At 44.3% G+C, this 12772-nt stretch overlaps 1 protein-coding gene across 1 annotated transcript in view; it reads left to right on the top strand.

Moving 5' to 3' along the window:
- The first annotated feature begins 552 nt into the window (after positions 1-552).
- Positions 553-12772, top strand: part of LANCL2 (LanC like glutathione S-transferase 2) — a 53880-nt gene continuing 41660 nt past the window's right edge. The window contains exon 1 of the mRNA XM_074988063.1: positions 553-951. Coding sequence (XP_074844164.1) covers positions 748-951 — 204 coding nt within the window. The 5' untranslated portion in view covers positions 553-747. The remainder of the gene's footprint in view (positions 952-12772) is intronic.

Raw genomic sequence — 12772 nt, forward strand, 5'->3', positions numbered from 1 at the left:
CGGGTGCCACCGGTGAAGGAATGGATCATTTATTTACTGCCCGTGCTTAGGATTTTCTTTGCCCTTGGTGTTTCCACTTAGCTAAAATAACTGGGGAGAGAAGAATTCCTCCCTCCTGCAGAGACGCAGGCAGCGGGAAGAAGCTCCGTGGTGCAGCTTGGGGCGTCGGTAGCAGCAGCAGCCGAATTTATTTCTCCGGGGGGTGGGGGAGCGAGCGAACGTGAAGGACTCCGGTGCGTTTTCTGGAGCCGCGATCAAAGCTCGGTGGATTTAAAGCGGCTCACTAGGAAGAGGCGTCCTGCTCGCTTGGCAACGGCTGTTTTGGGGCGCGGAGGGAGGGCTGTTCCGCTGCCTGCCCCTCTCCCCTCCGCGTCTGGAGCGCGCCGTGTGGAGCGAAAGGGGAGGCAACTGTGCCCATCATGTCTCATTGCTCGGCGGGGCGGGGCGCGCCTCTTCCGTGAGCCCTGCTCCGTGGCAGGCGGGCGCCGCTTCGCTATTTGCAAAGTTGGTGTTTTCCGCCGCTCGGAGCCAGGGCGCACAGCAGCCGCGCTGAGTGCTTGGCAAGCCGCCCTCCCCCGTTATTAGGAAGGCCCGGCGCGTTTTCCCCGGCGCTAGCGGCGGCTGTTGCCCCAGCCCCTGGTGTGCAGCTGGCGCTGCAACAGCCAGCGCGTTGCTGCTCGTGGGGCGGGCGCGTTGTGGCCCCGGCGGCTCGCCGTGCAGCAGGGGGCGGGCCGGGGGCAGGCTGCCATGGGAGAGAGCATGTCCAAGCGGCTGAAGCTGCAGCTGGGGGGCGAGGCGGAAATGGAGGAGCGGGCGTTCAGCAACCCCTACCCGGACTACCAGCCCTACGGAGCCGCCGCCTCCAGCCCCAGCGGGGCCGCGGAGAGCCAGCGGGACCGCGCGCCCTCCCCAGTCGGGGAAGAGTCCCTCCCCTTCGGCCCGGACGGGAAGGTGAGCGAGCGAGGGAGCGCGCGCGCCCGCTGGGCCCGGAGGCCGCTGCGTCTCCGCGTTCTAGAGTGCCCCGGCTGCCCCACGTTCTGGAACCCCTCCGCCCGCCGGGTTCTGGAACGTTCAGCCTTCCCCCTCGCCTTACTGCTTGAGGAGCCCGCGCCCATGAGGGTGGGCGCTGCTTGTGGCCGGGCTGAGGGCGGGACTGGAGAGGGCCTGTGGTGGCTGCCCGGCCACATGGGCTGCAGGGTGGGTGGTTATTCACAAGGGTTAGTGTGGCTCACGTTTCCCCACGCGCCACGACCGCTTGCCATAGTGTTGTGTTTCCACCCTGTGCGTTGCCTTGGTTTCCTCCCGCAGCACTAGGTTCTTCCCTCCTTTCTTTCTGCTCCTTTGTGTACCACCCCGGCACCCCTTCTTACCCTGCACTCCCAGCTGCCACCTTCCTCCAGTCAGCCCCGTGCTCAGCTACTGTACCCTATGCCTCCATCCCCTGTGCCCTCTTACATTGTACCCGCTTCTCCCTCAGACCCCTTCTCCCCCTTCCAGCACATTGCACTCATCTTCTCTGTGCACACTATTATTGATCTGCATTTTATAGCTGTACCTGCAGCTCGACGTGGGCCATCCCAACAGGCTGGCTCTCAGGCTGTTACATCCCACCCTACCTGCACAAGCCTGGGCCACCCTACTTTCTGCTATGAGGGCTGTTCACTTGCGCAGAGTACTGGATAGTCTAATATTTCCAGAAATAGCAGGAGCAGACCCCACCAGTGTGACCCCATATGCATGCATGACAGGTAAAGAAGAAATGTTGCCTTCCCCTTCTCCCCACACCCCCATGACCCTGTACGCAACTCTCAGAGGGCGGCAGAGCAGTGCATTTCTCAAGGTGTCGTCTTCCCCCAAAACACGACAAATCATGTCTGCTTTTTGTTTGTGCCAGGGGACACAAACCCCCACAAAGGATGACTTTCAGGTTTCAAACTGGTGAATGGCATGCTTATTTCTGCCCACATGCCTTATACTGGGCTTAGCCCAACCTTACAGCCCATTCAGGCTATGCCTGCATGGACAGTGGTATGTATTGTGCATGCTCTGCATTCTGCCAGGAAGGTTTGTAGCAGTTTAGCCAGTGGGGCATTGGTTAGGTGAGTACAGGCACATCCAAGCTTTAGGGTGTTTTCCTGCATTGCACTCTGCACACCCAAATAGCATCTGCCTAATCTGCACTGCTGTGTTCAGCAGTGTAGTGTCCTGCTACCTCCCTTCCCCCTGCCACAGGGAGCTGCCACTTTTCTCCACCACAGCAAAAGCTGTGGCATGCAGGAGGTAGCTGAAAAGGTTCTGAGAGCTCTCCACTGCCAGAGCCTTTCCCCACTTCCTTCACTGTGCAGCGTTGGATGCAGCCTGTTTTACATCATCCTGTAAATTCACATACCCTATATGTTGCCACTAGTTTAAACTCACAAAAATAAGAATACTCGATTCTTGTCCAAAACCAACAAGAAGTCCTATGGCAACTTGGAGACTAACAAATATTTTGGAGTATAAGCTTTCATGGGCAAAGACCTGCTTCATCAGATGCATGAGACAATTCCTATCATCACTGAAGGAAAAAAGGTGTGCTTGTAACTCAAGTTAGGAACATTATTTTATTTGCAGTGAAGACAAGGCCTCAGAGTAGAGCTGGAAACACTGGCCTTATTTGCTATCTTCAATTATGTATGTTAATGCTCAGAAATGATCAAACCTTAATAAAATTGCACGCTGATATCCTCTATTGGTTATCTCTCTTCCAAATGCCCAGTCTTTCCCTACAGTATTCTTGGGGCTTTTCTACACAGCAGCATACTGTGGAGCAAGTTAAGGTATGACTCTACTGTTCGCTAGTTTGCTGTGCAGTAATGTCCTCTAAGGGCATTGCTATCGTGCAGTGGGACTTTTACTGTGCTGTGGCGGTGTCCCTGGCTTGCAGCACATTTTGACAATGCAGGCAAGCCCTTAGTCTGTGCTATTTTTAGAATAGATAGATTTTTCTGTCTTGGGTGGAATTCACACTCTTTCGATACTGCTTAGCCATTTCTTCCTCTTTTTAATCTCTGACTACTTACATATAAATATGAAAGACAATTTTTCTGTAATTTTTTATTGATTTAGGATGAGTCGCTTGCTTTGCGATTACATCAGATGATGCTCATTTGCAAAACTTTTAATCAGGAGAAGATTTTTATCTAGGCACTTGTACAGCCATCATCATATTAATATCAGCATTTTGCAGTCTACTATGTATAAATCCCTCCAGCACCCATGTAAGTAATGGAAGAGGAGTATGATTATCCTAATTTTTATAGAAGAGCTAAATGATTGTCCAGGATTACACAATAAGTCTCTTGTGGGCAAAGAATTTAAATTTTGAGGGAGTCCCAGGCTCCTGCTATAACCACTTAATATTATTTCTTGTTGGTAACACCATACCTCCATTTTTACTGCAGATTACTCAGTTTTAAGGTTGGTAGCAACATGCAAGATGTAACAGTAACTGTTACGCGGACAACCAGGCAAAACTTGCTTGAGTGAACAAAGGATAACATGGTAATTTACTCTGAAATTCTGTGTTTATTAAATAATCATCTTGATACTTTAGTGTAGTTTTATTTTAAAAATAGAATAGTAGTAGTGCCCTTAATGGCTAGGATTCCCCCTTTTTTGAGAAGGAGGAAAGAAAGAAACAAAAGGGAAAAAGAAACCTTGGGCATCACAACACCTGCCAAAACAATTAAATGCTATTGACATCTGTGTTGATCGTTTTACTGTGATGTGAATGGGCTCCCAGGTTAGACTTCTCCAGAGTCCCTCTAGGTCAGGGTTAAGATACATTCAGGACATGTAGCAGCAATGAAGGGTCCTGTGGCACCTTATAGACTAACAGAAAAGTTTAGAGCATTTCGTGAGTTAACTCACTTCTTCAGGACATGCTGAGAGAAGCTTACACTGTGGCTGCACATGCCATAGTCAGTCATCTTTTTTGTAATTACTGGCCCCAAAATCAATTAGGCCCTGATTCTGCAAACTGGTCCCACAACTGTATAGTCACATGGACCACTCCTGAAGGGCTGTGCACGGTGTTTACTAGATCAGTGCTGTAATGTTAATGATCAAATTCTGATCTGTTTCTGGGTCCCTGTTGGGAGCAGGGTTTACGTGTGTGTATTTTCAAAGGCAGAATTTCTTCTTTGAAAACTGAAAGGAAAATGAGTTTGGAGATGTAATGTTGAGATTAGAAATGAAACTGGATGTCCTCAGAGCCTTTTGTAAATATAAATCAAGTGTTCTTATAAAATGAGGGTGTTAAATTATAATTTAATGTATTTTTGCCAGTAGCCCCACATATGAAAGATATTGAATATGAGGGAGGAAAAGGGAGGAATATTATTAGGGAAAACTTTCCAAGAGTTATTGTGTTAACTGGATCATCTGTAGGAGCTCTCTTTTTCACACCAACTCTACTTCAGTCTACACATTGTGTCCAGAATGTAGAGAATATGTGCCTTTGTAACGGCTTATTCAGTTTGACAGGCTGAGTGATCGCAAAAGTGAGAACAGGACTGGGGAAATGTGATGGAGAAGGAAGATTTCTTGCTTCTGTGCTGTTTTTTAAATAGCTACACTTATAAAATTCATGTGGGAAGAAGATATTAACTGTTTTGCAGGAAATTTTGAATTCTGATTCATTTGAGAATTTTATGAATCCTTAATTCAGTGAAATTGTCCTACTGTAGAGTCACGCTTTTGGAATTCCTAATTGTAGATATATGCTAGAAATTGGTTTCATTTTGCAAGTCTCACTGTGATGGAGCAAGCTAATTTGAAGCGCGTGTGTATTTTCCATGCTGTTGCATGTGGAATTAACTGTTGATAAGCAAGGCAGGTCGTAGCCAACTGTGCAGCATTATTTGTGTTTTAGGTCATCAGTATTCCTTATTAGAGGTTGAACCTCTAATCTGGTAACATATGTAATCTGGCTTTATTTTATTTAGCCAAGTGATCACTTACCATGGTTGTGGCCAGATTTCCCCATGTCTCATAAAGTTGGTTTACAGCCACCTGCCCTGGGTCTCAGTGTTCTGCGCTGTTTAGTTGTAGCTGTAATTTATTCCTAAATGTCTTCTAAGAGCCCAGTAAGCAGTGGAAATGTTCTAATGTGTTATGTGCCAGACAATATTGACCTGCCATGATCCAACAGAGTATCTGGTTTGCTATTGGTCAGGTCCCAAGAGTGCCGGACAAGAGAGGTTTAACCTGTATTTACTACAAAACAGGTATTTCATTTTTTAAAAAAATTAAAGGTAGGAAATCTCTCATTTTCCTTTTGTGGAAAATACTGAGTCATATTCTGTAGTCCACTAAGGCAGCATAAATCCATTTTAAGTCAGTGTAGTTACTCTGCTTTTTCCCCCTACTCTGTTTCTGTTTTTTCATTAGTAAATTGTTTTTATCAGGTGATTGTGAGTACTGTGCATTTTTCCTCCTGAGATTTTACTGGCATGCAATCCGAAGAGTATGTGTGACTGAGCAAGTAGATACATATTTCCTCCTGCTCCACATTTTAAAAGTAACTCTGACTTTATTGGGCCCTCCTGGAATATCATTGTGCTCAGCATTATATCTGGGATCTCATGTCATTGTCTTTAAGGGTGGAGGTAGTGGAAGAGATACAGGTTTCTATTCTATAACGTAGACTGACCCCACTTTGAAGACAGTGGATCTTTACACAGGTTTTAGGGGTGGGGTCTCATTATGTACAGCACCTTTTTACAATCTAAAACTTGTAAAAATTGAAATAATTATGAAAACCTCAGTGTTCTGAATGGTCTCCATCTGCTACAACACAGGGAGAATGGTGAGTAAGAGCGAAGGGACACACATAATGACATCTGCTAATGTATGGGATATTTCAGTTGCCATAAAAGTCACTGTATTATCGATCAATCTGTTTGATTTCATAAATTGTCAAGTAGTAACAGAGAGGAAGCCGTGCTAGTCTATATACTATCAAAACAAAAAGCAGTCAAGTAGCACTTTAAAGACTAGCAAAATAGTTTATTAGGTCTGTCCCATGAAAGCTGACCTAATAAACTATTTTGCTAGTCTTTAAAGTGCTACTTGACTGCTTTTTGTTTTGATAAATTGTCACGTTAGCCACATAAAATTCATCCACTTGGGAGAGCACCCAGCTCTTGGCCATGTGAAATGCGAGGCAGTTGTGGCTGACTGCTCTATAGACATTTTGTTTTATAAATCCGTACGTTAGAATACTGAACTTGGGATGTGAAATGTAAATTGGAATTTTTTACTTAAACACACTTTCTTTTAAAAATGGATTTAATTTTAAATTTATGACAGTGTTAAGGCTTAATCTTAATTTATATGCTTTTAATATATTATAATGTCTTAAATCATAAGCTTAATGTGTTTGCTGCTGAAGTTTAAAGAAAGCCACTAGTGAACTGGTGTGAGTCTTTGGCTAAGCACCTGGGACCAGAGTTTAATGAAGTGCTAAATCAGCTTGTGAGAACTTGTGCAAGTGCAGTGAGAATATTGTCTTCATTTGTTTGTTCAGCTAGTTCAGTTTATTTAAATTAAGAAGCCAGTTGGAAATTGGAAAAAGTAGGAAAGCTAGTATTTATTTTGAAATCTAAGAAAACAAGCTGAAGAGGATGAGATCTCCTAGTTCTAACATTTTGAAGGCCATTGTAACCAGAAACAATTGCTTCAGTTCATTAATTGTAGCTCATGATTCCTTTGTTCAATGAACTAGTCAATTTTTATCGTTTTATTTGGTCTGGAAGTTTAACAGGTTGTCGGATCACTGCCATATAATTAATTATTAGAGACAAAATATAATTAATTACAGATCTGTTAGTTTTAAATACAAAACTTTTTTGATTAAACTCTTGTTTGTTCAGGTCATGTGTTTTATAGGAGTTTTATTTAATTAGTACAAAAAATAAAATACTAGGTATTGTGTGTGTTTAACTGAATTTGACTTTCCAGCCAAACAGTCTGACACAAACAAAAGTAAAATTAATCTTCTAGTAAATAAGAAATACATCATTTACAATTTTCTAATGTAATAACTTACAAATTCTTATGTACATTTTTAAGTCAGGTAAGTGGTTAAATAAGTAGATAGATAGTGTCTCTCTTCCTGGTTAGCAAATAAAAATACCAAATTTAGTATGTGAAGGCAATATTTGATTGAGGAGCACCCAGCTTGATTACCACAAGTAAGTATAAACTTTTATTTAACTAAAAGGCATGTGTGCAATACTAGATTAAAACTGATTATTTAAATCAAGGTATCCTATTTGCTAATTTAAATCAATCCACCCTGCATAGTACTAGATTAGCATTCAGAGGAATTGAAGTTATCATTTCAACTAAGGTCCCCAAAGTATTGGAAATGGAAACCTATTGGAAGTTACAAGAGGCATTAGGGAAATTAATCAAATGGCTGTGCCAACAAAGCGTCTTCACTAATTCATTGCAAAATCCATCAGCTACTCCTTCTGGCATTTGGTGCCACTGTACAGTGCAGAATTTGTGAGGAGTCAATGTTCCATGCAGAATTTTGTATTTTCCCCTCAAATTTGAGACTTCTCTTTCCTCCCAGCACTCCTGCCTGCTATCAGCCCCCAGGCATCTTGGGCTCTTGCTGTCATCCCTGGCCACTAGAGCTGTTATATTTAGCAGAGCATGGTTATATTGCATTGTCTTGACAAGTAAAACATGTAGAATTTCCCAGAATTTTAAAATATTTTACTCAGAATCTTAATTTTTGGCAGGCTCAAAATTCCTCCAGGAATATTATGCTGGTAATATTTCAGATAACAGGTGAGCAGGTTAATATCTTTTATTGGCCCATCTTCTGTTGATGAGAGATAAGATTTCAGTCTTCTGCTGTGCTCCTCTTCAGCTTTGGGAAATGTCTAATGTCATATTTCATTCATTTCACTTAATGGCTCTTTATCAGCAAAAAGTGCTAGAACTTAAAGTTTCTACATTTTTTAGCTATAAATAGATCTATTTTTTGTACTCACCTATTTACAGTTTTGCTGATATGTTAGTGATCAGGTCTCTGAAGAAATATATGAAGATCTTGCCTACATTAATAGCCACAGAGAGCTGTGTATAAGGTAAATGTAGTGACGTGCTGCAGTGAAAAACTCCAGCAAGGAGAGGCGGGAGAACAATGCTGGAACTTTTCCCCACTACCAGAGTGTTTCTCCACTTCTTCCCTGGTACCTCCTTGAAACAGCCTTTCTCTGGTTGCGTCTGTACTGTGAGCTAAAATCGACTTTATTAAAATAGATTTTTTTAATGCTGGGTTTTATAAATTCGATTTTTGAGCAGCATTACCTTCCCATAGACTCCCCACAAAGTTGACCTTTTGTTGCCACACACAGGTCGCCAAAATAGATTGTTACGGCAGCGTATTGTGGGAACCTGTCCCACAGTTCCCTGAGTCCTGTAGCATTCTGGGTTTTTTCACTGGTGCAGCGTGGGAAAAATTGTCCTGCAAGTGGCTGTGGGTATCTGATGACATTGTCCAACGTTTCATTTCCCTCATTTCCTTGTCATGTTAACCAAACATCCCTTTTTCCAGGTGGAATCTGGCTTGCTGGTATAAGAGAGATGCTTTTTATAAGTGAGAGGAAGAGAGAGGTAGTAAAGCAGTTAGGAAAGGTTAGAAAATAGATGTTGGGCTTCCCAACTGACAAGTTTTCAAAACGTGATGCAAAAGCACTGGAGCACATGCTTGATGTTAAGAGGCAAGGAGGGGTCACACAAACCGAGGTCAGCCGGACCAAAAGCCACTGCAGACCCCAGGGAAAGGCTTGGATCTGGATTTAGACCTCCTGGCAAAGAAGATCCTCAGATCAAGATTTTTGTCTCAAAGGCCAGCCACTGTAGTGACACTGACTCCTTTGCAGCCAGCATTCTACGTGGCACACCAGGAGGGAGCCTGAGACTCCCTGGGCCCTCAAGGAATCAGCTGAAGAGGTCCCAGGAGTCAGCCCAGGAGGCAGACCCCTCCTGGACTGGGCCCGAGGTGCAGACTCTCCTGGACCTGTGGGGTGAGGAGGACCTGCTTCAAAGCCCCAAGGCAGAGTGCCATAATGCCCAAGCCTATGCCAGCTGGCCACCAACCTGGCAGAACAAGACCACCTCCTGCTGCAGTACAGAGGAAGTCCAGGTGAAGTTGAAGGAGCTCCAACAGGGCTACATCCAGACCCAGGTTGCTAGCCATCACTCTGGGGCAGGACCTACCACCTGGATCTGGACTTAGACCTCCTGGCAAAGAAGATCCTCCGAATAAGAATTTGCACCTGAAATGTATGGGTGAGTAGACACAGGCGTTACACTGAAAATGCAATGCATCATTAAATTAGTTATGGCTCCTTTGGTCTCAATGGACAGCCACATTCGTGACAAAGTTTTTTTTTTTTTTTCCTTCAGTTATCAAAAAGGCCTCCAGCTGCGTGAGTGGACATGGGCATTACAGTGAAAATGCAATGGATCGTCAAATCAGTTATGGCTCAGTTAGTTGCTCCAAGCCTGACTTGGAGAACTGTTGTAATTGTAGAGCTACTGCATTGCTTTCAATGGCCTTTGGATCAACCCATACAAAAATTTGGTCTCAAAGGACAGTTGCTCTAGTGACAAAGTTTTTTCTTCTGTTGACCAAAAAGGTCTCCAGGTGCACCAGGGGACAGCCTATCCTCAGCAATCAGTGCTCTATGGTTCCTGCCTCTGGTCCTTCTTAAGCTGCTGGAAGCCCAGGAAACCCTGTGGCAAGACCCTCCACCTGCCCCTATGCCCAGCGGGCCCAGAGGAAAGTCTTGGCTCTGTATTTAGACCTCCTGGCAAAGATGATCCTCAGAGCAATAATTTGCACCCTTGCACTCAATTCATAATGGAAGGAAATAGTGAGAGAGGCATCAGACACTAACGGGCGCTGAGCCTGTGGTTGATGATGATGGTCCAATCCATAATTGAAGTACACACGGGCTTTACACTGAATGTCTGCCCGATCAACTTTTGATGGCCCTTCCTGTGCCTACAGGCAACGGGGAACCAGGAGTTAATTGGGGAGAGGGAGCCTGAGAAACGGCTGCCACATTGGACTGAGTACACTTTAAATCCTTTAACAAGCATCCATGGGAGGGCAAGTCTGGTCCCAGCCCCTGCCTCTGGGTGCCATGGGACACTTCCCCCAATAGTTGCCAATTGCTGAATATCTCAGCCACCAGAGACTTCTCCCAGGTGGCTGCAAGGCCCCTGAATATCTCAGCCGCCGGAGACTTTCCCTGGGCAGCTGCCAGCCCTCAAAAATCTTAGCCACCAAGGGAGCCTGCCCCTGGGTGGCTCCAGGACCCTCACTATGAGCAGGCTGCCTGGCAGCATATTCAGCACATCATTTTATTGGTTTGGGGTCAAGCCATGTGGCTTGGACAAGGGAAAGTTCCAGACTGTGTGTGGCACCTCTCAAAGAGGGAAGAGAGCGGATGTGGGGGGCAGGGCAAAATGTAAATAGCTGAAAAGAAGTTTTGTGTGCTATCATACATGCAGAACCTCTGCCTACAGCCGAGCTGCCACCTGGTGCCAGGGGAGGGGCAGTGGCTGGCGCCAGGTAGCGTAGGGAAAAAAAAGGCAGCTAGCAGAGGTAGACCCAGAACCACAGATCCCACAGCCACGCTAATAGCAAACAAAGAGAAGATTTTTCAGCCTCTCATACAAGTATGACCCTGCAGCCACAGGCTTCCAGGTGCTGAATTGAAACAGTCTTCCTGTTGCCTAATTCCTGTGCAGAGCAGTGGAGAATGGAGGAGGCCAGAGCGGAGAACTGTGGAGCACGTATGGGACATCTCTGGAGGCTAGAGGATTCAGTTTAAAGACATGGTGCTTCCTCACTACCCTTCATTCAGAATTTTAGATTCGAGCTGGGCGCTACACACGTCAGGTTTCAATGATGGTATGATACCGATATTATGTCAATTGTAGTGGCCCTTAAATCGAGCTAGTGGAATTTACAGTGAAGACAGGCACTTGCTAAAATTGGCCTAAATGCCTTAAAATCGATATATCTTAGTGTAGACATAGCTCTGAGACAGAGAGAGGCTCAGACAGCTCCATGTCCAAACCTTTCACGGAAGGATGGGAAAAGCTGCTTCAGCAGAAAGGTCGTAGGGCACTATTTTTAAAATTTAAAAAGGCATTGTAGACTGGGAAGGCGCTGCTCGGATGTGCAGAGAGCTGTTTAAAGCTCATACATTAAGGTACAGAGGTGCACGGCACGCTGATCATTCTGCTTGTCTAAGATGTGCCTTGTTCTCTGTACTCATTTATACCCAGTCTATTCTGGCACGCACTGTACTCTACATGCCACCAGAAGTATCGAGCTACCCGAAGGACAGAATTCCAGTGCTTGATGGGATCAACTTTGTGTTTTTAACTTGACTTTGAGTCACCACCATGACTCAGTCCTATCTTGATTCCATGATGAAGATTCAATAATGTTTTAATAATGCTGAACAGAGTACAAAAGTTGTGACAATGGAGCATATGCAAGAGCTGTTTGTTTAAAAAAAAAAAACCAAACACTCTGTACCTGAGAGTTGGTTTAGCTGATCTGTCGTTAGATTTAAAAATATCTTAATAAAATGTTGCATGTGTCCTGATAACCTATAAACTAGATGCTGTACCTAATTAGGATGACATTTAAGTGGGGCTTTAATGATGTTTAATTGCAAAGATTACTGTTTAAAGGGACAGGAAGCTTAAGTGGGGACATCTTCATGTGATTTTAGGGGTGTTTGATTCCTTGGTTGTCTCCACATCACACTAGGACAGTGTTACTTAATTTTTTTTTTTAAATAAAATACTCCTTTAAAAATTATAAGTACCCCACAGTACCTACAATTTATAGAGATGTAATTTTTTTCTCCATTGCAATACATTTGTTTAAACAACTTAATCCCAACTGGTTGGTTGGCAGAAATTGCCTATAGGCAGCAAACTTGGCATTGTACTTATGATTGTGCAAAAAGGATGAATAAAAAAAACAGATGGACATAAATCCATTATTCTTTTTCATAGGAAGGTTGAGAGAGGCTGAGTTAATGTATCCTCTGGAAGAGCTCTGGGTACACATAGGGGTACGCATGGCCTTGGTTGAGAACTACTGTACTAAAACACTTTTGTTTGTTCCTTTTAAATGGTTTTTCAGTCCTTTCCTGGACTGTCATGCCTACAAAAATCCAGAAGTGCCTCACTATCATTTTCTGGCTTTTCACTCCTTCAGTGTCAGCTGTACTTGCTAGGCTGCCATGTTGGGCATCTCACAGGGGATCTCTTTTAGAACAGCAGAGGCAGTCTTTTCCTATGGTTCAGTCCTACCCTCACTGATGCTAAATGGAATCTTACCACTGACTTCACTGGGGACAGGCTCAGGTCTCTTAGGCAATGTCTACATGGTGAGTGCTATTTTGGGATAGGATGGAAATAGCTGCCCGCGTCTAAGCAATGTACCTGTTGTAGCGAAACAGTTTTCAGGATAAAGGGCATATTATGCCAACATCTCTATAAACCTCATCGCATGAGAAGTACAGGGATCCCTTGAAATAGGGCTTAATATCAGCATTTGTTGCTGTTCATCACTGATACTTCCGATTCAGGAAAATATGTATATCCAATCTTAGTTCAGAAAAATGCTTAAGAACGTGGTTTAAGTCCCCATTTTGGGACTTCTCCAAGTGCT

This window comes from Carettochelys insculpta, chromosome 2 (genome assembly GCF_033958435.1).
Source record: "Carettochelys insculpta isolate YL-2023 chromosome 2, ASM3395843v1, whole genome shotgun sequence".
Taxonomy (NCBI): Eukaryota; Metazoa; Chordata; order Testudines; family Carettochelyidae; genus Carettochelys; species Carettochelys insculpta.